The 27869-nt window shown below is 35.9% G+C and overlaps 1 protein-coding gene across 2 annotated transcripts; it reads left to right on the top strand.

Moving 5' to 3' along the window:
* The first annotated feature begins 6060 nt into the window (after positions 1 to 6060).
* Positions 6061 to 27023, top strand: Rab4 (RAS oncogene family member Rab4). Of its 2 annotated transcripts, none has more exons than XM_081758691.1 (7): positions 6061 to 6218; positions 11449 to 11585; positions 14671 to 14751; positions 18406 to 18520; positions 19686 to 19903; positions 21527 to 21622; positions 26136 to 27023. In XM_081758691.1, the coding sequence occupies exons 2-7, from the start codon at positions 11570 to 11572 to the stop codon at positions 26246 to 26248; spliced, it is 639 nt and encodes a 212-aa protein (XP_081614817.1). In that variant the 5' UTR covers positions 6061 to 6218; positions 11449 to 11569; the 3' UTR covers positions 26249 to 27023. The 2 variants fall into 2 exon arrangements, with proteins under 2 accessions (XP_081614817.1, XP_081614818.1); XM_081758692.1 differs by lacking the exon at positions 6061 to 6218 and adding an exon at positions 6546 to 6695.
* Positions 27024 to 27869: the final 846 nt, after the last annotated feature.

A 27869-nucleotide genomic window follows, 5' to 3' on the forward strand; every position in this document is an offset into this window, starting at 1 on the left:
TGCCGACTATTCTGATTAGGGTTTCCCTCAGTTCTATCAGTCAAATTCCAGAACGACACGTAGTAAATAGGCCCTCGCCAATACCTACCAAAATCCTTTATTTTATTGTTATTGTTAAATACGCCGTGTAAAATTGCCATTCAGCTGTATGGGGTGATGAGTCAGGAACGACTTTCTGGGTTAGAATTGCTTTCAGTTGAAAATCACAGGGCAAAACAAATTTTTCTAAAATAATTGATGCATTTGCTGACAAGAAAGCAAGAAAAAGACCTTTTAAGTAAATTGAAAGCCCTATTAATACTTGAAATTCTTTCAAAACTATCAAAAGACCGCAATTGAAACCCGTATACAAAAAGATGTTTCGGAAGCTAATGCTTCCTTTATCACTTTAGTGAACAACAAAATAAGATCAAACTTACAAAGGAAGCAAGAGATTTCGAATGATCTTTTTGTATATGCCTTTCAACTGCTATTATTAAATAGTTTTTGAAGAATTTAACTATTAAATTGTCATCATCGCTCGCTAAATAATATGTTTGTGAAAGTACTATTGTTACTTTACATGTTATTACAATAATCCGAATACTGTATATAAGTTCGCGGGGTGTATTTTAAGTTTGCACTATTTGTTTCTTCCACAAGTAGCGTAATATTTTGAAATTTACCAACAAATTTTCCATTCTGGCTTCTTTGTAATGTTCAATGATATAAGCCTATATTATAGCTACAATACAAGTTTTACATATTGCACAGAATGCAAAATATTAGTAATATTAAGTTGAACAAAAGTCCTATATTTGATGTTTTATTTGTACAATTTACATAATGTTCATGAAAACATCAAATAAATGCTGAACACATCTATCAAGTTTTGAGTTATTTCATCCTGCTTGAAAATTAATTTTAAAAAATTAAAAATTCTTATAATACAGCCTGTTTCAAAAAGAATATACGTATTACGAAGAATTATTTTGTCCAAACTATCGATCGCTGGGCCTCGGCTCGGCTATTGGAGAAACGAATACATAGTCTAGTTTATATTAATAGCCGCTAGATGTCAGTTGTCTTTTGCTTGGTAACCGTCATATGTTTAAAATGGCTGCTCCGCAGCAGAAATCATTTTGTGTTCTCGAGTTTGCGAAGTGCAATTCCGTGATTGCGGTGCAAAGACGTTTCAGGTTGAGGTACCAAATTAATCCTCCGAATGGGTGGAACATTCGCAGATGGTATCGACAGTTTGTAGATACAGGATGTGTATGTAAAGGAAAGAGTCCTGGTCGCCCTCGTGTTCCTGAAGAAAATGTTGCATGAATTCAAACTGTTTTCCAACGAAGCCCTTCAAAATCAACTCGTCATGACAGTCAGGAGTTACAAGTGCCGACAACAACGAACCGGCGTGTTTTGAGACGTCGGTTGTTTATGAAGCCGTACAAGTTACAGCTGTTACAAGCTCTGCGTCCTGATGACAAACGCAAACATGTGGTATTTTGTAACGAGATTCTGGATGCTATTGACAATGATAACACTTTTGCACAACGCATCGTGTTCAGTGATAAAGCGACTTTCCGTGTTAGTGGTCAGGTAAACATGTTCGAATTTGGGGCCTACAGAACCCACATGCAGTCATTGAACATGTGCGAGATTCGCCCAAAGTCAATGTGTTTTTTGCAATATCCCGATCATCTGTTTACGGCCCATTCTTCTTTAATGGAAACACGGTTAACAGTCAGCACTATCTCGCTATGTTACAAAACTGGTTGTTTCCGAGGCTGCACGAAGACAACTTCATTTTTCCACAAGACGGGGCACCCCCTCTCTGGAGTCGCCAAGTGCATGAATATCTTAATAAAAGTCTACCGAACCGTTGGATTGGTAGTCAACGAGCTGGCGACTTAGCATGTCTCAGCTGGCCTCCACGGTCACCGGATTTGAACCTTGTGACTTCTTCCTCTGAGGTTTCGTTAAAGACAACGTTTATGTACCACAACTCCCACAGAACCTGGAAAAGTTGAAGAACGATCCGTACTGCCATAACAATAGTGACGCAGGACATGCTTGCCCGAGTATGGGAGGAATTTGAGTATCGATGGGATATTGTTGCTGATGGAGAACATGTTGAACATCTGTAATTTGAACTTTGAACTGTAATTTGAACTTGAGAGGTTCGTAAATATGTGTGTAAAATTTCATATTCGTATGTCTTAAAGTTTAATAAAAATATGCATTCGAAATACGTATATTCTTTTTGAAACAGAGTATATTTTATTTAAGTTTATTTATTTATTAGTACAGTAAACGAAGCTCAAATTTTAATGAAGAAAAGAACAAATAAGTCAACAAGCATAAAATTGGTACAGATGTTGGGAATGATGTTCTAAACAAAATACTAAAAGTCCAGGTGACCTTCGCCGCCATATTGGAAAATGGCGGCTGGAAGTGTCAAAAGATCAATACACAGATAAAAATAACAATATCTTCGCTATGGTTGAACATAAAGAGTTAATGTCGTTTTATACAACATAGATAACAATGTTTTTTAAAGAGAAACAATTTTTCATAAAACGCATACTTTTACAAATATTTAGCTCTAAATTCTAAAATTCCGCAAACTACCGTCAAACTGATTTACAATTTTATTGAACTTAAAAAGTAAATATGAACAAGTTAAAATTTGGCTTAGATGTTGATAAAGATTATTTAAATGACATACTAAAATCCCACAACTTCTTCGTTCGCCATATTAGAAAATGTCAAAATGTCCGAAGTAATTGAAAGAATGTTTTGTTAAGTGAAATACAAAATCTGGACCGGGCTAAATATTTGAGAAACTGTAAATGCAGTCGATCCGAAGTTAATTGCGATCAATGGTGGTGCAAGGGGGGAAATATTATGACGTGTTTAAGGTTGTCCTCAGCCATCTTGGAATCAACTTGTTTATTTTAAATGACAACATGGCCATGTGACATACTAAATAACATCCTCGTTCCAGGAGAAATCCAATGGTAAGATTATTTTTCCAAAACCTGCATCAGTTTTGAAGTTGTGAATGGATTTAGGATATGTTATGTGTGAATTGCTGTGAAATGTGCTGTGCGAAGTTTCGTATTGAAAAATAAAGTAAAAAACTAGCTTTGTAACATCTCGCATTACGTATTCTTTTATAACTAGGAAAAGAGAGAGCTAACACACATGAGACAATTACAATCACATGGCATGTTCAGCATGCCCACCGTTCTGTTCTATGCATATCCTTAACCGTGAGATCCAGTGCTTGTGTTCTCTGCGAAGCATGGTTTGTGTTATTTGTTCACATGCCGTAATGATTCTCCTTTTCAAGTAGCCAATGTCAATAATTTTACACTTTTAGACAATAGCTTTAAAGTGTCCCTAAAGGTAGAAATCCAAAGGAGGTATGTCGGAGGACCTTGCTGGCCACTCATCTGGTCCATGCCGACCTATCCAACAACCGGGAAAGTGTTCATTGAACCATCGATTACATTACCACCACAATGTGGCGGTGCCCCATTTTGTTGCAAATATTGACGAAATTACCCTTCCTCTTCCAACAAAAGTGGCATAACAGTGTTTTCAAGCATATCTCCATATTGGGCAACATCCCAGGTCCCATCAATGAAAAAAGGTCCGATATCACCACACCATTACCTTACCTGCATCTTGCATCTTTGATGCATCTATCCAATTATGATTTGTATTAGCCCAGTATCGGACATTTTGCTTGTTAATCTCACCTGTCACATAGAAATTTGCATCATTACTGAAAACAATGTTATGAGGAAACACTGTGTCACGAGCTATCTGGGCCAACACCTACTCACAAAACTCCATTGGTCTATCCAAATCATCCTCTGGGAGTTTTTGTTTCACCTTTAATTTTTAAACGTGCCACTTTTCCCTTTTTAATATTCTTTTAACACTTTTGACACTAACATTATATTCACTTGATAGTCGTCGCACACCATTCATAGGATTTTTCACCAATACACCCAACACAGCTGCTGGTGTGTCTAGATCAGTTGCATTTCTTGGTTGTCCTGATCGAGGTAAATCATCAACATCTCCCTTTGTCATGAATTTGCGGATTAGCTTTCGTACAGCACTGTCTGTCACCGGCTCGCGATTAGGATGTCGCCCTTTGAAGAAGGATGTTATTGCTGAACTGCATCATATAACCAAAAGGAAAATTTCGATTCTTCCGTTTTGAGTTAGCACACTGTCCTACCTACAAGAAAAAAGAAAAAGACACAGTCGGTTCCCGTCTATACAATGTTCCACACATAGCAAAATTTAAGTCTAAATGATAACATATTCTAGCTTAAATCAATTTACAACTTCAAAACCGTGGCAGATTTCTTTAAAAAAAAAAAAAAACTCTACCATAGGATTTCTCGGTATTATGCAAATGTTCGGTACAGGGATAATACAAATTTTAATTAGATAGATGCATCAAAGATGCAAGATGCAGGTAAGGTAATGGTGTGGTGATATCGGACCTTTTTTCATTGATGGGACCTGGGATGTTGCCCAATATGGAGATATGCTTGAAAACACTGTTATGCCACTTTTGTTGGAAGAGGAAGGGTAATTTCGTCAATATTTGCAACAAAATGGGGCACCGCCACATTGTGGTGGTAATGTAATCGATGGTTCAATGAACACTTTCCCGGTTGTTGGATAGATCGGTATGGACCAGATGAGTGGCCAGCAAGGTCCCCCGACAAACCTCCTTTGGATTTCTGTCTTTAGGAATACTTTAAAGCTATTGTCTAAAAGTGTAAAATTATTGACATTGGCTACCTGAAAAGCAGAATAATTATGGCCTATGAATAAATATCACCAACCATGCTTCGCAGAGTGCACAAACACATATACCTAAATAGGAAATTTACCTAAATTTATAATGCAAGAGGTTCCAGTAGTAATAATTTCCTATCTAAGCGGTACTTTGGACCGGTGCAAAGTAACCCTGAGTAGAGGCTGAAACAACCTTCTCCCAGTTTTATTTTTTCTATGATTTTAAAACGTTTCACACTTCAATTTCAACTATTGGTTCAACGTCCCATTGTACACAGTAGTATTCTACGAAACTGACTTAAGTTTGACGGACATTCTTGTACGTGATATCCTTCAAATTTTGGCGGCCTTTACAGTTACTCTTTTCCATATCTCTACAACAAACCCTGCGGGTAATTATGTTAACCGCCAACATTATTGCCAAATTACAGTTAGATGTTCTATTTGACGGTGCCAGTTGAACCTTTCTCTTTACAGTTCATGGTTTTACCGACAGAGGGCTCTGAAAGTCTTTTCATATTTTGTGGAAAGTAACCCCGTCTTACGGTATCATTTAAGGCACACCACCGCAGCTGAGTCAAGTTTCAAAACTATAAGATTTATATTTTTCCAATTTACCTTCTTTGACTGGGCGATAGTTATTATTATTAATATTATTATATTTCCACCATGGAAGTTGTTATGAACGGAATATGTGTACGTGTGTTTCTGTATTGATGTACAGAAAGTATACAAATTTCACAAAACGCATTAAAGTTTCTCGTGATTTTATTTAGGGGGATTTGTTTCTCTTCGATTTAATGACCTTTGGAGGAAGTTTGCAATATCTTAAGTGGTCATTTTCATTAATTATGGGGTTCCCTTTGTGCAGTCTACTTCCACTGCATTATTTTCAGTGTTGATCATATGACTCACGGGCCATGATAAATTCGGCTATGGAGGATTTCTATGGTATCCCCTTCCCTTGATGCCCTAAAGCACTTGTTTATTTTGCTTAATCGTTAATCCACCCCTGGTTATATTATAGTTACTACGTTTGTACTATTGTTATCTTATACTCCTCCAACCTTGATATGTCCCTCCAACTTTTTTATATTTTTTCTTAATAGATTTTACCTATAAAATTTCCATTTTATGCTGCGGTATTCACATCTTCACTATTTAATTACACTGTCAAATAAAATATTTCTATGGTAGTCTTGATGGTAATACAATTTTGATATAATATTTCCATGAAATTCTTCGGTTTTAACAATTGTGGGAAAAATCCATTCTAGGGAATTTTCTTCTCACGAAGTTAGTAATCTGTGTTGTGTGTTAAGATGACAGATAGCAGATAGCCTGCGGTGCAGATACCGTAGATCGTCGGCTGTAAATATAGAATACTAGTCTCATTAATTTGATAGGTAAGCGGTATGAAGCAAGTTTTTATTTATGTAGTTTTATTCTAATCAGTTTTTCAGTCATTTAATTCGTAAATAAAGAATTTTATTTCCTTGTACATATTTCCAAACGAGTTCAATAACATGCTTACTGGAGAAAATGACGCATAATTCCCATATTTCTAAATATATATTTTGGTGTAAAAACTACAATGTGCATTATTTTCTGTTATTTAGAAGTAGATTAATAAATAATGTGAGAATAATAAGTGAGAACCGAGAAACTGACATATGAGATAGAAAGTAGATAAATACTACAATAACAAATCATGTAGATAATGTCCTGAGGGCGTGATTCCTTTATTTTGGCCAGCTGGGGGATATTTCCACGGAAAGTTGTGTGTGCACGCACTTATGATCCCTGTGCGTATTGAACTTGGAAGAGTGTAATGAGGTGGAAGTGTTACTTAAAATAAGGAAGATTAGTTAACCGGAAAAGACGTGGGCATATAACAGGAAATTTACTTGTGCACGAAAATATTATCCGGAAACCAAATGAAAGTTGCAGATAAACCTTTCAGATGGATATTTCTCGATGTAGAAATACTTGCAGTAAAATATGATTGTTTCATATACTAAGTCTTGGATGTGAAAGTCATTGACAATTTTTATAGGAATTAACAATTAATAATTTACATTTTGGGAAAGAAGTATTATTATTGTGAGTAGTTTTGGGATGAGTGCAGGTAAAGTTTCGAATAGCGTGACCCAACTTTTAAAATGAAGATAAAATATGTGTATAGTTTGAGAATACGTGCCCAGATTTGTGCAAGAGTTAAACTAAAAACTTCTTGGTGGTTAATGGAATACTATATTATTACCATTCAATCTTTGGCATATTTTTGGAATTAGGCAGAACTTTTTGGTGCTGGTTTACTTTCGGCGCACAACATTTTGAAAGATTTACAGGTAAAATTATATATTTTACAATTAAAGACATACTTGTAAAGAACATTTCTTTAAGCGATAGAATTAAATACAAAGTGACACATCTGTATTTTACGTTTACAAGTGTAGGGTTACTAGTGTAAAATCACTACAAGTGCTTTACTACAGATAAAATGAGTTCATATGAAAAATGACAATATTAGAAACTATTTTCCACCGGCGGTGTATTTCTGCACAGTGTATGTAAGTTCTATTTTATGTTTACAGGCTACTAGTATAAAACCATGACAGGTGCTGTTGAAACTCGTATCATTGCCAAAACACGCTAGCTTTAACTATCTTCGCTAACGCCCGGGTCCGAGCTTTGCCCTGCCCTGACTCGATTAGGTAGGATTCGTGCTATTAGTGGCCACCTGTGTACTGTGTTTTTCTTGCATATATCCAGACGCCGTATTTATACGCAAATCGCAAAAGAATTGTAATTTTTCAATAATTGCCTATGGTGGTCTCCTTGAATGTTATCTATGCCATGTAAGGTATTTTCATGTCGCTCAGCGCAACTCATTTAGGAAACAATAAGAAAGAAATTAGTGAGGAAAAATAATGGCCTATGTTTGGCAGAAGGGGTCCAGATCTTTTCTCTAAAAAGTGTTACAATTTTAGTAATTTCTGTTCACATTAGATTAGTTTAGGGTAGGTTATGTTAATTTAGATAAGTTTAGGTTAGTTTATGTTATATTACTGTATGAGTCCAACATACTTTTCCAAGGAATGATAGAATTTCGCTTATTTTTACTAATAGTAGGTTGGTTTGAATAGTTCAGGTTAGCTTAGGTTACTTTCGGTTAGGTTAGGTTAGATTTGGTTACGTTCTGTTACGTCTAAGTACTTGCATCATTCATTTCTCCTGTAGATTTTCTGTTTTTTACGTGCTTCTGGACCCCTTGTACTAAACATACTCCAAAATAATTTTTAAACAATTATTTCGAGTGGTGACCAAAAGTAAATCTGCACGAACTTTTGCTTAAAATTCATACTTTCGTGCTATATTTTCTGTGTTGTTTAAGATTTAGATTGGGTTAGCATAGGATTTTTGGGTCTGGGAGACAGGCTACTTACTAATTACCCTTACGTAACATCAATTTATTACCCTTACGTACATTAGGGCTTTCCAACTTAGGCATTATGTACCGCGATGGCTCAGTGGATGAGCGATCACCTATGATGCATCCGCTCGCATCATGTTGACTTTGTGGTAGAAAAATACTATGTGCGTGGGTTTTCTGGAGGTTCTTCCGTTCGTGCAAGTTTACGTTTGGCACACCACTCGAAATAATTGTTGAAAGATTATAATGCTTTCACTAATTTCCTTCTGATTGCTCTCCAAATGATTTGTGCTGTGCGACATGACATTACCCCGTGTAGCATAGATAAAATTCCAGAGAACCTCCAGAAGTTTTTTAAATTACAATCCTTTTACGATTTACGTATTAATACGGTGTCCGGATGTATGGTATAAAAACACGAATCAACCTGTGGCGCTAAATGGCGCAAAAGTTATCTAACCGAGTCAGATTGGGGGAATCTGGTGGGCCCGCGCGAGGCTGTGTCCGAAGGGAGGATGTACGTCAGCGATAGTGAGTATACGCGTAAGCGAGGGTAGTGAAAACAAGTGTTTTTTGCAATTACAGGTATTTCAATAGCACTTGTCAGGGTTTCAGACTAGTAACACTCCACCTGTAAACATAAAATACAGCTTCTGTAAATACAATGCCGGTGGAAAATAGTATCGAACACAGTCATCTTTCATGTGCACTCACTTATTTTATACTTATAATGATTTTACACTAGTAGCCCTACACTTGTAAACCTAAAAGATAACTGTAGTACTTAGTATTTATTTCTGTCGTTTGCAGATAAATGTTCCGTATAAATGCGTCTTTCCATGCAAAGTATTAAATTTTTTCTATGAATTTTACAGAACTAAACTAGTACCCTTCCGTGTCCTCCTACTTTCTTCATTCCGCCATTTCATTCATTTAACCTACGCGCTGATCTGTTATATATAGTGACCACTCAACTACCCCAACTACCAAGGCCAGTAATTCAAGTACTAACGTCAACATCTCAATATAATCGTATATTTTATTTGTATTCTTTTTAACTTGTACCTCTGTTGCACAATAATCCTATATCGAGGGTTTTCTTCTGACCCTACGTCAATGACTAATTAACTTCCCTTTTTCAGCTTTACATACATTACATGACAACGGAATCAATAACAGAAGTAACTATCAATTGTTTTTTTTTTTTTTTTTTAAATACAATATTTGTTTTCTTCCTTGCAAGATATATGTATGTATATTTTCCTGAAATACATTTTTACCTACTTCACTACAGTTTATATCTGTAAAAAGGGTGTTTCATATATTGTGCTTGGGAAATCTTCAATAAAGAATTAACGTTTCTTTGAAATAAACCATCTTTGTTCCAGAAGTCTTTTGTTTTGTGTTTAATATCAGAGAATAAATGTCGTGTAAAATTATGTCTTAATCGGGTGTCGCTTCAATAGAAGAGTTAGAAAGCAGTGGTCTACAGTCTTATATTCCATATATAATATGCGTGCAAACGTGTGTACCGACAATTGGGAAGCAAAAAGTATCAACCTGTACTATGGTACATGGTCACTACAAGGAGCTTTGCAGTCTGTTCTGGACAGGACGAAGGAAACGTCAGGGGCTCCCGCGTTTGCACCAGTGAGTATGCGCGTAAAGGAAGAAGTGTGGGAGAAACACAGATGAAAGTAAATAGAGAATGACTATAAATGCTTTAGAAACTGTTATTCCTTTGGTTACTGATGTACTTCTGCCAAATATGCTTTTTTTTTTTTAATGAACTTAATTTAATAAATAATCGGGAACGTGAGAATCTGAACGATCGGAGGAATCGGAACGAGGGGACGAACATCCCATTTGTCATTAAGGATGCTAGAAACCGACGGATTATTTTGAGTGACTAGAAGAACTACAACCTATCTGATGTTTACATGCATTTTCCGTTTCCGTATATACCCTGCACAGTTTGCCAATCTTTCATTCTGACGGGCTTAAGGATCTGTAAGGCTGTATCTTCATCTTCGCAATCTCTTTTTCTTGAACATTATAAGGCAAAATAATTCATGAATTCCTTCTGCCTACTGTACTTTCGGAATGATTCCGTAGCAATAATCAAGAAGAAAGATTAAGAATTCCATCAGCAGTTGAAGTTTTTAATTTTTCTCTTCCAGTTCTAGTTTTACCTTGCTTTTAAGTTTCGACTCATTATACAGTAATTCGTTGATTTTTTATTTATTTATTTATTTATTCTGTTAAACCTGGTAACTTGACTGCATGGAAACTGCGTTCTGTTTGCTGTACGTTATAGGTTAAAATCATGCCTAATTAAAAGTTCACTAATTGATTGCATGTATCTTTTGTTTATAGTTTGTCCATCAACTTAATTCTCTTTACATAGAATTAATACTCAGATCTCAATATGATTACGGCCTGTTAATGGTAAGATGCTTCATGTAGGTTGGCGGTAAAGCTTGTTGAATATTGCATCGTCCTAAAGGTAAACGGTAACAGCTGTCTGTCGTTTATATACTGTGCACATGTTGCTAGTTACTAAATTATATTGTGTTTGACAGAGTAAATGCCTCTGATTTTATAAAAGTAAATACAATCTTATTTACATTCAATACATCCTTTGTCTTAATATTAAACAGCAAAGCACGACCATGTTCTGCATCATTACTATTCATTTCCAAATAAAGGCGGGCAAGTAACAACATAGTGAAGCGGTGATTGTTAACTATTTGAGATTAGCGTTCCTCACAGACAGATTGCTGGTCAAGTGAAGTAAAATTAGAACTTTCATTTCAGTTTTACATCCCACGATTATGCTAAAGACGACGATGATGATGAAAATGAATGAAAAGGGGGAATCTGGGGAAAACACACGGTGCAAGTTGCGATCGAACCAGGAACATCCCACACACCGAATATAAACGCTATATCATTGAGCTATCGCCCCCCCCCCCCTCCTGTTAGTTATATATATATAGTGGCGGATCCAGGATATGATTAAGGGAGGGGCTAAACCATAGTTTGGCGCTTTATCCAGTGCAAAACAGGACTGAAGCCCATTGTATCCAGTATATATCTGGGCGTCAAGGGGGCTATAGCCCCCCTTGGATCCGCGCCTGACAGTAATATAAATATTTCCATCTTTCAATGAGGGTTACAAATTCTGTTCTTTATTTTAGGAGCTGTTTGCGTGGTGAGTGACAATGAAGTCAATGAACCATTGGCAATGCATTTAGAGTACCTTAACAAATCATCGAAGTTCCGCATTTGATAGTAATATTGGTGTTGTGACCTACAGGAATGTCAGAATCTTATGGTGAGTATAATTTAATAATCCATGTTTAACTTGATGTGCTGGGAGATAAAAACCTAGCCTTATATAAAAAAAGAAATAAAAAAAAGTGGGAGAGACTTTAGGAGTCAAGTTTCTTTACCCTCTGGCAAGTTGGTCAATGTCATTAACTACGCTTCTAGATTAAAATCATGTAAGCAAACTTCTTTTTATCCTTGAATTTCCTCTTCTTGAGAGGGAAAAGTAAATTTAATCCTTATTCAAGATTTGTATCCTTTTGAAAACATGTCATAAAACCGCGAGATAATTGACTTGTTGATGACTCAATTGTATATTTGTACATATCTGTAATGAGGTTACTGTACTAGTATCCCAGTAAAATTACGGTGATCCTATGAGCTGTCTACTTTCAAATGTGAGTCTCGTAGAAATATTTATAAAGTTTCTGTTCTTTCTCAACATACAATTTGAATACAGAGTTGGACATCCAATAAGATTGCAGTATTTGTTGCTATCGAGCAAGAGTGCATAACGAGCCAAATCCTTTGAATTAAGTACATGAAATATCATATTAAGTACACTAAAATAAGAAAGACTGTTAATACATAACTCAATAGTTAGGAGGAGCCAAGGACGTGACAAGCTTGTGGATGGAGGTTATATCTCCTGTATATGATATGCTAATATGTGCTCTGAGTATGTATATAGTAAGAAATGTATGTATGTAGTATTTGAATTTGTATTTTATGGACTGTAATTTTTACTTACCGTATATGTATTGTATCGGAGTAGTATTGAGAATAATTAACTTCTTTTAATCTTAAAAATAAACACTTAACCTTGCACCACGAACTCTGTTCTTGCTTAAGATTTTCATAATTTTTCGTATGATCATGATACCATGCGGTGTGAGCTAAGACTGAACGCTATAATTCCACTCAAATTAATGTTCCTTGTTCTGTAAATAGAAAACAGCCCCCGAATATTCCAGAACCACCTCATTGTTAATTTCAACAGTCTAAGCTACTTCTTTGAACTACACTCTGTAGTAATAGGAAAAAGTTCTTGATTAAAACAAATCTGGTCTGAATAACACTATCCTATATATACATTTCTGAACTGTTATTTAAAGGTGTTGTCTATAGCGAATAAATTCTACTATTCACTTCGATCTATAAACGATCTTAATTAAGTTTTTACCATTGTTTTTTTTTTTTTTTAATTTAAAGAGGAGACGTATGACTGTATGCGGTTCGAGTCCTGCAGTTCCCTTTAAGGGCTTAATGTTTATGATAGTCCGGTATTCGATCCTCTATATCCTAAACGTATCCTTTTTGGCTTTAATAGAGGTTGGAAGATTTACCAAAGCCGATCATATAACCACTGGACAGTATGGTTCAGAGTTCGGGTTGAAACATTTTGGGTAATTGATATAAAGACTGATTCTAATCATGTTCTCAATGCCGATACAATTTAATAATGCGAAAATTGTTACGTTGTATGGGCGTTAATTATTTATGCTGAAAAAAAATTAATTAGGTTATCTTAAACTCTAACATACAAATTTAAATCATGGTGATAATTTTGATAAATTATGATGAAAGGATATGTGTAATTAGATTTTCTTGGTTTAAACAGTTGGATATAATAATAAAATTTAACACTTAACCCAATTATCTTCACTCTGAGCGCGGAAGTCCCGGGTTCCGGCCCCATTTTTGTGATCTTTACTCCATAGGATGGTAATCCAAGTAGAGCAAACATTACAGTAGATCGATCGAACTTTTCACCCGAGCGTTAACGACGAACCAAGATATTACAAAAGAATAACTTCTTTTACCGCTAACTACATATAGGCAAAAATTCAAATAACAACCTTAGACTTACGAATATGACAACATTTCAGCATCATTTAATCTGAAAAACAACTTACAACAATAATTTACTAGCATCAATATATATTCCGTACCATGCACAACAAAGCGAACGAGCATGAGGCAGCTATTCTCGGATCAGAATAACGCTAATGTTACGCACAAATTGGAGATTATATTTAATATTAACGCTATACTTACATTTCTTTACAAGTAAAAGGTAATATTATAACAGCAAAAGATGTTGATGTTTTTAGATTGTGAAAATACAAACGGATGTGATCAATATTACATTTTATATTAGCAGCGATGAGAAGGTGAGTCTCTTCCTTGTAACTTTCTTGGCACCTAATGATGGCTACCTCTCTCGTTTTCTCCTTGTACTCGCTGCTCACGCGAGTTCCATCTACCACAGTGACGTAAGCACAAGTACGACTATGATTGATTGCCAAGGCCACTGGCTGCTTCGTCTACTTGTTGCTGATATAAATCCATTGCGAGAACGTACAATGATTATTTACACTATTTCTTTAAAGGTAGCATACTTTTGAAATAAAAAGGATTAAATTCCCGAACTTTCCCACAGTCACTTAGGCAGATCCATGCTTTGTTATTATCACAAATAATGTCCAGGGGAAGGGGGGCAGTGATACAACATTCACCTGTCCAGCTCTCTCCAAGTAAACTTTGTGATGGACAAACACCGTGTGCGTGGGTTGTCTTGAGGTTCTCCCATTTCATCCCACTTATTTTGCCATTATCATCTATCTCATCATCACCGTCTACCTTAGCGTTGGTGCATAATCGTGGGACGATAAACTCAAAAAATAAATAAAATATTGTCTAGCGGTCACCAGCTAAGGGAGACTTGTATAGCCTCCTGCTCATATTTTCCGCTCCCCTGCATGCTACGCATGAACAGTGGCCCTTTCGGAAAGTTTGCAGCCTCAGTTTGTAATAGATTGTATAATTCATTGTTGGTTGGGCCACATATAGTCTTTTATCTATTAATGCTGTGGTAATGGATTCTCACAGGCCACCATATCCCGACTCGTCTTAGCAAAGGCCTTGAGAGTTGCTTGATTTTTCAGTCACATCTTTTATTTTTTAAAGGTAATTATTGTTTCGTGTCATGTAAGTTTTGCCTAATAATTTAAGGTTTTCAATCATGCTTGTTTACACGTTACGAATGACAGATTTCCATATTAACTGTAAAATATATTGTCTTTTTTCAGATTTTCTGTTTAAATTCCTTGTTATTGGAAGCGCTGGTACCGGAAAATCATGCCTGTTACATCAGTTTATTGAGAACAAATGTAAGTATCTTCGATCGAGAATGATTTGATATTTATTGTTATTATCACGAAGTACGTGATACATAGACGTCTGAAGGAGTAGAGGGTGTAGCCTCTCCCTAGAATTCAAGTAAATCAGTAATTTTAAGTACGTTTCCGAACTCCAAAAAATACATTACAAGTTTAATTCTGCAATATTTTCTTTGTGTTTGCACATTTTGTTACAGAAGTATCTGTTATATAATTCTAGGTGGTCAGCATAATTTCCCTTTTTGCTAAAAACTATGTCGTGATTATTGAGATATTTGAATAATTACTGTAGATGTAACTGAGACTTCCAAAATAGAGAGTAAGGTCGGTCATCTTTTTGAGTACTACAACAATACCTGCTTTCATTGTTGGATTGGTGATAACGGTAATGTACAGTGAAGTTCTAGAGCCGCTTAGAAATGTAATCCATAGTGTCTAATCATATTAGGCGAATGTGGCTGGATTGTATCATACAAATCAGCTCCTGGGTGGCTCATTTACACATTCTTTTTTCTTCATTAACATGAGCGATCCTTAGATGTCGATAAGCCATAAATAAATTAAAATATTAATAAAGAAAATGAATAACCATAGTGCTACAAACTTTCCCGCCCCTGCAGAAACTCTGTGAACGCCATACATGTAAGCTAAGTTTTGTATGCTAATTTTGTTAATAAAGGTATTTTCTCCTATGCTGCTTTTAGATTTTGAATTGAAAGAAGCTTATGCGATATGTCGTTTTTCGAAGAATATACAAAGTTTCTTCTGATTGATTACTTCATATAAACTCTACGTTAACACTTGTAACATCTTATTGTTATACAATTTACCATAAAACAGACAGATGATTAACGAGTTATTGTGGAAGAATTGTTGAACCGGTAATATGGAAGAAAATGGGAAAGTTCTTAAATAGGATGTCTATCGGTCACGAAATCAGAAAACGGCCATGAGTCAAGAGGAAGTAACGAAATTTAGCTTTTCGGTCTTTTTTTTTTTTTTTTTTTTTTTTTTTTTTATCTGTACAAATATAAGTAGAGACTGGAAAATTTTGTTCTATAAAAAGAGTCAAAATTCACAGCCAAAAATGTCTTATGGTCGGCCTTAAGACGCTACCAAATCGCAAGCAAAGCACGCTTCTATCGCATGCATGAAAATTCGGCCTAATTCGCAACCAAATTCGCTCTTGAGATTGTCCTTCGGTTGACATTGAGCGGTGGCGATGCAATTCGCATCGCATCGCTGAAACCACGTACTCATCCAAGTAGTTTATTTAACTGTGAGAAACATCAAAATTTTATCGCTCCAAGGAACAAACTTTGAAAGTAGGGATAAGATAAAAATAAGTGCTAAAGAATATAGGGACTTTTATTAGTTTCTGAATGTTACGGAATTTTATTGTTTGGTAAAGAAAAGGTCACGCAATTTCATTTTGGAATTTTAGTAGACATCTTGTTAAAGGAAAACGTATGGATGCAATGCTGGCCACCATAAATTGATGCGAGACATCGCTCCCTCTTCCCCTCTGCTTGTAATATACTAGTAAATTACGTGGCAGTAGACATGAATTCGTAGAAAGGAACCGGGAAAGGGATTTTAAAACCAGTGATCAACGGGAACTATATTGCAAAAATAGACGAACAAATGGTAAGCGTAGAGCTCTCTCGTGAATGTACTCGTCTTCGGCGCGGTTCGGTTTTCGGCGGGAGCTCATGTAGTCCGGATTTCACGTTAAGCAGTAGGTCCACGTCTCATCTAGCCTCGCTGCTGAAAGGGACGCTAAGCCCCAATACAAGTAGCCAAATGGTAAGCGGAACTTCACAATAGAGGCAGGGTTTAAAAAATTTTAAATATATATATATATATATATATATATATATATAGTATAAAGCAAGGTTTTAGTAAATTGTACACTCATTGTCTTCTGTGTAGATTTCGTATAGTATTTTGTTAAAAATAAAATAAAATAAACAAATAACAGTTCTGTGTTTCTAATATTAGGGACACACATCTCATCTCATCGACTCAAGTTTAACGTCCCACCACTTGCATAACAGATGCAAAGTTATAAAATAGGATATAACCAGAGAGGACACCCTCGCACAATGTAGCCGTCCACTTCGCTTTGTGACTAATGTACTATTTGCGTACTTTATATTTCTTCTTCTAGTTATAGCTTATACTACTATCAATCACACAGATCTATTTTGAAAGTTTGAGGAAAGAAATAGCGGAGTTAAGTGTCTACATTCATCGTTTAAGCCCTTTATTTTTTTTTTTTTTTTTTTTTTTAGATTGAAATTTTTAAATTGATGTTTCACTTTGTTCAGGAGGCGCTTGACTCTGATTAGTCGATTTACCCTGGTTCTCTCGGGGAAGAACTGTCCTCTCCTCATCACGTACGACTTGTAACGAAAGTTCTCATGAGTCACACTTTGGATGGCGGCCTCATGAATCTGCAGCTTGGACAGAACAGACAGATTCCGGGGTCTTGATGTCCGAGCGCCGACAATGTCGTTTTCTATGTGAAATTGTGGCCATATCACCCTTGGCAGCCTCTAGTTCTTTCCGAACTTCGAAGACGAATGACAGGATATCATTCAGAAATGCAGCGATCTCTGAATCGGAGTAGTCTGCAGCCAAGAAGACGACAATGTCTTTATTTGGTGTGTTATCCTAGATCTTCCTTGTTTACCTGCAAAAGAAAGGATTTGTAACTATGACATATATGATACTATTTCACATATAACGTCTATTCTCAAATCCCTGCCTGGGGGTGCAGTGGCTCAGTGGTAGAGCGTTCACCTCCGGTGCTTGGGGTCCGTGGTTCGATCCCAGCTCGCGCCATGTGGACTTTGTGGTGGACAAACACCGTGCTCGTGGGTTTTCTCGGGGTTCTCCCGTTTCCTCCCACTTTCTTCATTCTACCATTTTCACTCATCTCTCATCATCACCGTCTCCATTAGCCTAACCGGCAGAACCGTGGGACGTAAAACTTAAAGATTTCATTTCATTTCATTTTCAAATCCCTGCCGCATCCGGCTGTATGTAAGTTCTATAGAGTGTTCTAATGCTGTGGTTATACTTCAACTTGTTCTCTTCCAATTTGTAAAAGCGTCATTTCAAACTGTTTGTGTTAACAAAGTAGTAGGAGTTTGAGTCGTTACAGTTTTCTGTTCATTCGTTCTTTGAAGTTTAGCTTCATTTTCCAGCAGTAAGGCTATATGGTACGTGGACTTACAGTTCAAGATGGAATTCGAACCAGCATAATGAATTCAGTGCTCTTCCACTTGGAATCGATCGTGGGACTACGTACATCAAATGCGCTCGCACTAGACCAGCGGAAGGGTTTCTATAGTCTCGTGAAAAGTACGTTTAGCCGCATGTATAGCTGTGATTATGTCGAAGTTCTTAAGTTCTATTCATAGTCTACTTAAGGATCAACATTCATCTGCCAGTGAAGCTCAGGATTTGAATTCGACAAAAACATTTTATTTTTACTTTTTACTTTCATGTTGCTTTTCTTTCTTTTCTCTCAGTGGTCGGTTAATTATAAGATATATTAGTTCTCAAAGACATTTTAATACTTTTATACTATTCTTCATACATTTTAATGTTTGTAATCTTCTACATTTCTATTTACAGTTAAAGAAGAAAGCAGTCATACGATAGGAGTGGAGTTTGGTTCGAAAATTGTAAATGTTGGAGGAAAATGCGTAAAATTGCAAATATGGGACACAGCAGGACAAGAGAGATTCAGGTAATTAATTTAATTTACATTTTGAAATGAAACGAAATAAAACTTTATAGTTAGCCACTACTCTTTTCCCCACCCCGATAGTTCCGTCCGAATCCAACTGTTATGTAACTCAAACTACCTCAATTTTACATGCTGAGGTAACATGTCACTTCCGTACCCAAGGGCACGTACTAGGCGCCCGTTTGGGAAATAATGCCAAAGCCTGTCTTCCCTGGCAGGATTTCTAATACTTGGACATCGCATTAACTGTTAATGCTATTATTTCTAGATTACTTGACTTGATTTCATCTTTGTTTTCCATATTTTACCTCATGGATCCAAAATATTTTGGACACTTGGCGGAAATCTTAACTTGTAACCACCACACTGAAGATGACTGCCACTACATAAGCCATATTACAGCTCATTCTTCTGGTGTAGTAGAAGTTTATTTCATTGAATGTCTTTCTTCTTAGAAATTCTTGGGTGTATACTTTGAAAAGCTGTCGATTAACAATTCAGAATTTAAGTGGTATTCTAGCAGGAGTCGTTGAATTCAAACTTAACCACTGCCTTAATAATATAAAAGTAAACACAGAATAATTTCCATCAACAAGATTCAGGTCAAAAGTCGCAATAATGTTCGTAATTAAAGAGAGAGAAAGAGTAAGGGCAATTAATCCTGAAAATCTGGCTGCTAGTAACTCGGGGACTAACTCTACAGGTACTTGCGTGACATCCTGATTGGAATAATGTTCGCTCACTACCTTTATTTTAACAGGGTGTCTACCAGTCAGGGGATTTGCAGGGGCAGGGAAAGTCAGGGAATTTCATTGTCTGTCAGGGAAAAATTTCCCAGGCTGTGAGGGGTGAAGGAATGCCACTAAAATAGTCATAAATTGGTTCGTTTGTACGTTTGTAGAACATGGTATAAGCATATAAACAATGATGAAAACTTAGAGTTCACTTTAAATATAAGTTATTTTTCATGAGTTATACTAAGAAAATAAGAATGACAGTCAGAGAAAAATTATAATTTTGCCAGGGAATTTGATTATGCTTGCTTGGTAGACACCCTGTTTAATGGTTGGAAGATATAACGCCATTTCAGAAGTGTCAAACTGAATAGATTTTAATGCAGTAATAATTCAAGTTATATTTTTCTTTTCTTCTTTCTTTCTTTCAGATCTGTGACCCGAAGTTACTACCGGGGTGCCGCTGGTGCTCTTTTAGTCTATGACATCACAAGTCGTGAAACCTTTAATGCTTTAACAAATTGGTTGACTGATGCTCGAACTTTAGCAAGTCCTAATATAGTCATCCTTCTTGTTGGAAATAAGCGAGACATGGATGCAGAGCGAGAAGTCACTTTTCTAGAAGCAAGTCGTTTTGCTCAGGAAAATGGTAAGTTAATAATAGTGATAAGATTTTTATGAAGTTCAGTTTTACGAAAAGCTGTACCTAAAGTAACGCAGAAGTGAGCATAACTCTTCTAGTAATTGACCTTGATTGGAAAAGAGTATTACATATTGATGAAATAGCTCTTCCTATAATAAAAAGATGCTATGCATCTCGCATGACGGGCGATGCATTTACTCATGAAGCAAATTCTTTAATCCTGTTTGAGAATTTGGATGTGCATTATTATGCTCTCCTTTTCACTGCCGCTTTCATCTTGTCTATGTCGTTAGGTAGTTGGTCAAGATTATCTTCCCGAAAGTCGAATAAGTGAAAGTAGTAGCGTCAGATTCGGGCTGTATTGTGGATATGGAATCACTCATCAATCCAGTATGTCGAGGGTGCACGGTGGTTCAATAGTAGAGCGCTCACCTTGGTTCTATCCTCAGTATACGAGTTGATGGTGGACACCCTTGTGTTCGCGAGTTTTCCTGGGACACTCCCGTTTCATCAAACATTCTCATTTCACTAATTCTGCCATAATCATTCATTTTCATTAATCGTTCGTCTTCTTTAGTTTAAAGGGCATAAGTTTGAGGCGTAGATCTAGAAATTTCATTTCATTTCATTTCCCAGCTTGTCGATTACTTGATTTGTTGATACAACGAAACACGTGTGATTGCACATTATCATCGTTAATGAAGATAGTTTTCAGAAGCATGATCGATCTCTTCCTTCTAATGACACTTATAAGCTTTCTGAGTGTATCAGTTTACCATTTGCTAGTTACGGTTCGAGAAGATCAAGAAAAACTCCATTCCCCGCCTCCTTCCAAATAAATAAATTTCACTGTGATCACCGGCTCTTTAACGTATTTTAATTTATCTAAAGAGGCTTGGCGCCGTTATGTGAACTAACCCTTTCTTCCCAAACACAGAGATGTACCCATGCTTCATCTCTGTTACAACAGCTAGAAAGAGGAGAAAGAAAGAAAAAATGTAGTGAGATAAATCCGATAACTATACTGACCCAAGTTTCCAGCTGTCACACTTCCAATTGATTATGCCTTGCAATAATACAGACTCAGTGAAAAGAATTAAACTTTAACCTTTTGCTACAATAAAAAATATAACTCTTAAAAGAAAAAACTTTACATAAATAGCAAAGGATGCCAGTATTTTCGATAAATTGTCGTGGTCATTTTATTGTCCGATTATGCTAATCGATAGATATATAATCAGAAATCTCAAACGTGTTTATCTTGAAGGTTTGATACAGAATGGTTAGATTCTTACCTTCATTGAATCCGTAGCGTTGTTTTCAATAATAATTTTAGTACATTTTGAGTTTCATGCACTTGGTTGAATGGACTGTTCTATATATATAGACGAATTTATACATTTTCTTTTGTATATTGATTGTGACCTTGTTGATTGTGTGATGAATATCTCATACCACTCATACTAGCTTTGGAACTTCTTGTATAAATTAACAGACCAAAGCATATATTATTTATTAGTTAATATATCCTTTGGTCAGAATTTGTCTGTTAATTTATACATGAATGTATGTCTGTGACCAAAATGTATAATGTTTTTGTTACGAAAAAAAATTGTATTTTTCTTACAGAATTAATGTTTCTGGAAACTAGTGCAAAAACGGGAGAAAACGTGGAAGAAGCCTTTCTTAAATGTTCGAAGACTATACTAGCGAAGATTGAGACAGGTAGGAGATTACTAGTACATATTATCATTAACATAGAATCAAATGTTTTGTCACTGCTTTCCCCTTCCCGTCGTGCCATTTATATTGAATTCGTGCAGTACACAAGAGATGTGTATTCTTAAAGCAAAAAACACAGAATTCGCACCTTCCGAACGTATAATAACACGTAGTGAAATTTCCCATCTCTAGTGTTCAACAAAAATGCTCCCACTTTCGTGCCTGTACAGCCAACAGCTGAGAAAACGCTTCGTTTTTTTTCTTTCTTCCCTCCTGAAACAAAATTTCCTGATTGTAATGCTGTAGTTTCAAATCAAAATGTGGAGTGAACCTTCTGTTCCCATCACTTTTGAGGCTGAATTTTCAAAAATTGGTTATGCCTGCCTCAGATGGTAGATATCATATCAAAAATGACAACGCATTATATTTACTATACTAGTTTTAGTGTGACTATATGACCCACAAGCGAATGTTGCCTTTTATATAATAAGTATATTGCTGCTTGAATTTTTCAGATAAGGGAAGTTAATTGCAATAAATAAGTTATAATAGATTATATACAGAGAAGAGAAAAATGCATGACGAACAAGAATCGAACGCTGGTCTCTGGCTTACCATGTCGATGCGTTGACTACTACGCTACCCATCGCCCTTTGTAAATTGTTAAATCCTCATCTATAGAGGAATTGATGTGAAATAAAATCGATAATTTCTTCCATTTATCTTTTTTTTTTAGTGTAAACTTTTAATTTCCATACAGCTATCCCTACCTAAATACAGTTCCTTATCTTGATCTTACAGGTCCTGACAGATATCAGCTAAAATTCGGCGTTCAACATTATATTTTGAACGACCTGTAAGAATTTAGAGGAACAGAAGCGAATACCTTTATAGTTTATTAATAAAATTTCGCGTACGAGAAGTTTAATAAAGTTATTTGAATGATATAATTAGCATGCAGTTTCGAAATTACATTTGTGAGTGCTCAGAAGTACATCTTTTCACAGGGTGCAACGAACAATTAATATTGACTATTCAGTATGTTCCTTGAACACTTTAAGATAAAACATTTGCATTGGATATATATATACAGGGTGTTAATGAACTATACCGACAAACTGTTAAGAGGTGATTCCTCACATCAAAATAAGAGAAAAGGTTCATATGGACCTATAGCGAAAAGCGCATAGTTTCAGAGCTAGGGCGTCCAAAATTGCGAAAAAGCCAAATTTCAAGAGGCTCTATTTTGAATTCGAGAGACTGTGGATGGTGGTCCTTATCAGCGTAAAGGAAGCCACGCATACGCAGTCCAAAAATGCATATTTCTTTAATGTTCAATGAGTGTACAGGGTATTCCGTGCAGGGTGAAATTCTCAGAAATGCCATCAACCGAATTTTGAGATATGCTCTGACTTTGATTGGTCCAAAGTAGATAAACGATGAGCCTTGACAGCAGTGAACACGGAATCCTTTGGCGCAATGTGGAAAGTATTAAGGACCGTCAGCAGCACGTTCTCTTGTACTCGAGAAAACGCATGCTACGATGTTTTCTTACACGTTTATAAGTGAAGAAAATGTGAAATATACCGTGACGAAATACACGTTATTCCGAACACAAAAAAACATGGAGCTGCCGGTTCCTAACACTTCCCACTTCCCTCCGAAGCATTGGATATCCATTGTTGTCAAGGCTTACCTCTTGCCTACTTTGGACCCTCCTTGAAATCTAGGTATATCTGAAAACTCTATTGAGAGCATATCTGAGAACACCCTGTAGGGAATACCATCTACATCTATTGACAATTGATGAAATATGCACATTTGGATTGCGTATGCGTGGCTTCCTTTACGCTGATAAGAACCACCATCCACAGTTTCTAGAATTCGAAAGAGGGCCTATTGAAACTTAGCTTTTTCGCAATTTTGGACAGCCCTAGCTCTGAAACTATGCACTTTTCGCCATAGGTTCATATGAACTTTTTCTCATATTTTGATGTGAGGAATCACCCTTTACAGTTTGTCGGTATAGTTCATTAACACCCTATATATATATATTAACATATTTGATCACACATGTTTCGGGAGGCTGATCCATTTTATAGGAAGTTGGTATTTAACTAAACTATTGAGGTTAAAAAATAAATAAATAAACTCAAAAGAAAAATAACCGACTTTGGAAACACGTTGAAAAGCAGAAAATAAAACTTTTATAAAAAGCTATGTTCACAGACTTCATCAAAACAAAACGAAACAAAAAAAAAAAAAAAAAAAAAAAATAGTAGAAAATAAAAAAGGTCTAAAATGCAGAAAATAATAATAAACCGCTTAAAACCAGAAAATAATTACAGTAGAACTCCTCTAATCCGTCATCTTTGGGACTGGGGGTATGGTCGGAACGCAAAAAAAAAAAAAAAAAGGTCGGATTATCAGAAACTACACAAGATTTATTGTATCACCTACATTGAGTCCCTTGGCTATTTTTTGGGATGATTTCCCTTTGTTCGTAGTACTGCTAATATTTCATTTAATGAAAGAGTAACGTGTGTACGTTTCACTCCTGATATGTTGAAAAAACACTGTACTGTAACGAACACAGAACAATACTGTCGTAAACCAACGAACGGTAAGCACTTAAAGCTGCACAGTATAGTAGAGAAAACACACACAACGAAGTAAACGATACATGAGATGACGGAGTACTAAAGCGCACAAGCAGTAACAGCAAGTAAACAATAATGCCGCAACGGGCCTCGTGAGTCACCAACGAGTCGGGGCAAGTTCGGCTTGAGCACGGTTGAATCAACCGGAGCGGGAGCAGCTGAGAGCGGATGAGACGGGTTCTACTGTACTATTAGCTATAAAAAAAAATGTTAAAATCTATGTCAAGCTAAACAAATTAATGCCTGAAAATTAATTTCCAAACTATTTTTATATTAGGCACTAACTTGTTTGGCTTGAAACAAACTTCATTTTTTATATAGATAATAGTAGTGAATTATTTTTTGGTTTTAAGCGTTTTACTATTATTATATTCTGCTTTTTACCACTAAGTCAGTTAATCTTGTTATTGTAAAAAAAATTATATAGAATTTGCCTAATATCTTATACATAGGACATCAGTCTCATCTAGGCTTATTAAGGTTTATGATAAAAGGATTTGGAACTGTAATATTTGTTTTTTGAATCTAGATAAGCTTTCCTTCATAGAAGGAGAAGCCAGAAAGTTCTTACCCTCACCATGATAGAGATGAGGTACGGATCTGCAATTTGATCCACAGACTCTTCCTTCTTTACATATTTCCCCTCATGCTGCCTCACATCTCGTACATCTTTCGATCAATTCGTTAAAAACATCTACATAAAAGTGTGCAGAGTTTGACGCAAATCAGGTTCTCAACCGCATTAATTACCTCTTCGTCATCCGCAAATATTACGGAATATCTGGGAAGGGCAAGTAATGGGAGCCCAAATCGGGTGAATATGATGTATGAAGCATAGGTTCGTAGCTATATTGGCGTACAAAACTGAGTGTTGCTGCTGCTCCATGTGTTAGTGTATTGTCTGCTTGCAGCAACATATCTTTCGAGAGTACATTTTGTATTTTTGCTTTTATGAATCCCTAACTTTTGCAGCAGGTTCCTGTAGTATTCTTCTGTGGTTGTAACTTCTTTTTGTAAGTAATTAGACAAGATCACACCATTATATAGTCTATAAACACGGATAGCATGACCTAGCTGGATGAATGACGAACTTAATACCGTTTTGGGGAGTGGGGAACAAGATATGCGTCCGTTTTTTTACTCATTTCTTTCGTTTCAGAGTCAGATGCACCCAGCATTAATCCATATTCACTAATCCTTTTACAAAAGCACCTATGTCCCTGTGGCCTAGGTCCAAAATGCGTTTATGCACGTTTCTCATTTTGTTATTTTCTGAAAGCTGTCAATAGTCAGGGTGCCCATCTTGCTTCCACACTGCCTACATTCACAGTGTCAGGTATTATAGTATGAACGCACCCCTTAATTTTCACGTCCCTAGCTAAACATGTAATAATTACACGTTTAACTTCAAGTACTAGCTGCTCAGCTTTCGCCACCACGCTTGAGTCTGTAGCCGTTGAAGGATCTCGTGGATCATCCTGTAGATTTGTAGACTTGTTCGACCTTATTTGAATTTTCTCTCCCAGTGTTTCCCTGTTATAAGATTGACGTTCTTCACCATGCACAGCTGCCATCTCTTCGTGTACCGTTTGTATCGGTTTCCCTTGAAGCTGAAGGGTCTAATAACAGTTCGGTATTCGATTTTCCGTAACATGATACCACCGCCTAATTATCTGGTTGTAATGAGTTGTGCAGCCCTGTGAAGACACAAATTAGTACTCACATATTAATAAGATGCCAGTTTATCATTGTGAAAACTTCTACAGACTAGCATCTGTATCATGGTAGGGTAAGAACGTTCTGGTCTCCTCTCGTAAGTGTCCAAAGTAATTTTCATGATTATTATTTTTTTGTAGGAGAACTCGATCCAGAAAGGATTGGATCTGGAATTCAATATGGGGATTCCACATTACGTCGCCTGCATCGGCAACAACAGAGAAGGCAGCCGGATTGTTTGTGTAGGATGTGAACATTCTGTGACGATGGATATCTCATTATTAAAACAAACATTCATAGAAATCAAATGTACAGAAATTGTAATATAGCTAAGTACTAAGATAATCTAGTGCGTAATCTAATAGAATCTGCATAATAGGGGAGGGGGGTAATTTTGAATGCCGAAAAAAATTGTTTCTTCTCTTTTTGTACTTTTTTTTTTAGTTTTCATTTTATAAATGTGTTGATCTCTACTTTTTTTTAAACTGGTGACAAGGATTAAAAATTCTTCCTGACGTTATGCTTTCTTTCTTCACTTCTGTATATAGAGTATTTTGTCTTGGAAGTATTGTCTAAAGTACAACAAATGGTTGTGGAAAAACTGTGTTAATATAGTAAGTTATTTATTTCTTTATTATTCGTACACCTACTGATATTATATATAGAAATACAATTGAACAAAATGCTTTGATAGTAAGGGTTGAAAGATGTACGAATACACAAAATTCAGTCCATGCTCGGGACCAGCTTTAGGAATGGAAGAGTAACGCTTGTCAATGTACGACAATAAAATAGACAGCAGTCAAGTTCACTCACTTATTGTACAAGCTTTCTTCTGTTTTTCATTTGTCTTGTCTCGTCTAACTGCAAAAATAATAACGATTATACTAATATTAATATTATTATTAATAATAATAATCTGTAAAGTAGCACAATGATGCAAATGGAAAATGTTTTAAATAAACTTGTCTTATGTGTGTGCATTCAAAATGAATTAATAAAAACTTTTTCCCGATGCCAAAGAGAAACAGCATTTGAACTGATGTTTCCTTGAAGTAGTTTATAACACTAGTTTCCTCTTCTTTTACTGTATTGGCTCGAATATAGTACAATATTTTCAAGTATAAAAGCAATTTCGTAAAAGAACATTATCGTATTACGATCGTAGCCTAATCCTTTACATTTGAAAAAAAAATCATACCGTGGACGATTGTGTGATGTGTGTTACTTTTTGCGATCGTGCCGTGCCGTTGTGTGACTCATCAAGGTCAGATGTATATACGAAATAGGTTATGGTAATGCAACATGTTACGGTTTAATTTTATTGACATCTAAAAATTGTTATTAATGTATTTCCACTATGTTTCTACGGGATATCAAAATCAGTCTAACACCGAAGTTCAGAGTGATCACCAGAAAAAGGAAGCTACTCTAAAAGACTGATTTAAACCTCGAGAAGATTTAAATTAGTAAGTTGTGCATTGTATAATATTTTGAAAGTGTGTGTAATATTTTAAACTGGATATTTTTATTTACCCATTAAAATCATCTCAAAAACTTGAGGTTGTATTATAATCCAGGTGGTGCTATATTCAGATCAATATTTATTTTCTTTCTTTTTGTCGTCGAACAATGTGGTTGGTCGTGGGTCTTCATGAAGTGCAGTATTCATTCCACGAGTAGAGGCAGTGCAAAGCGAATAGCATCTTGACTTACAGCCAGGGTTGGCAAAAACCATGGTTTTTATTGAAAAAACCAAAACACTAGGTTTTTTTGGTTTAAATAATTTATTCTATGTATTTATATTAGATATGGACAGAAATTAGTTTGTTTCGCCTTGGTGTTATTATGCAACAACAAGGTTATGCTGGAAG

Source organism: Thermobia domestica, chromosome 5, assembly GCF_964235325.1.
Source record: "Thermobia domestica chromosome 5, izTheDome1.hap1.1, whole genome shotgun sequence".
In the NCBI taxonomy this organism is placed as follows: Eukaryota; Metazoa; Arthropoda; class Insecta; order Zygentoma; family Lepismatidae; genus Thermobia; species Thermobia domestica.

Coding starts and splice junctions, on each gene's coding strand:
- Rab4 (XM_081758691.1), top strand. Junction 14,752..18,405: donor TCAGTTTATTGAGAACAAAT/GTAAGTATCTTC, acceptor TTCTATTTACAG/TTAAAGAAGAAAGCAGTCAT. Junction 21,623..26,135: donor ACTAGCGAAGATTGAGACAG/GTAGGAGATTAC, acceptor ATTTTTTTGTAG/GAGAACTCGATCCAGAAAGG.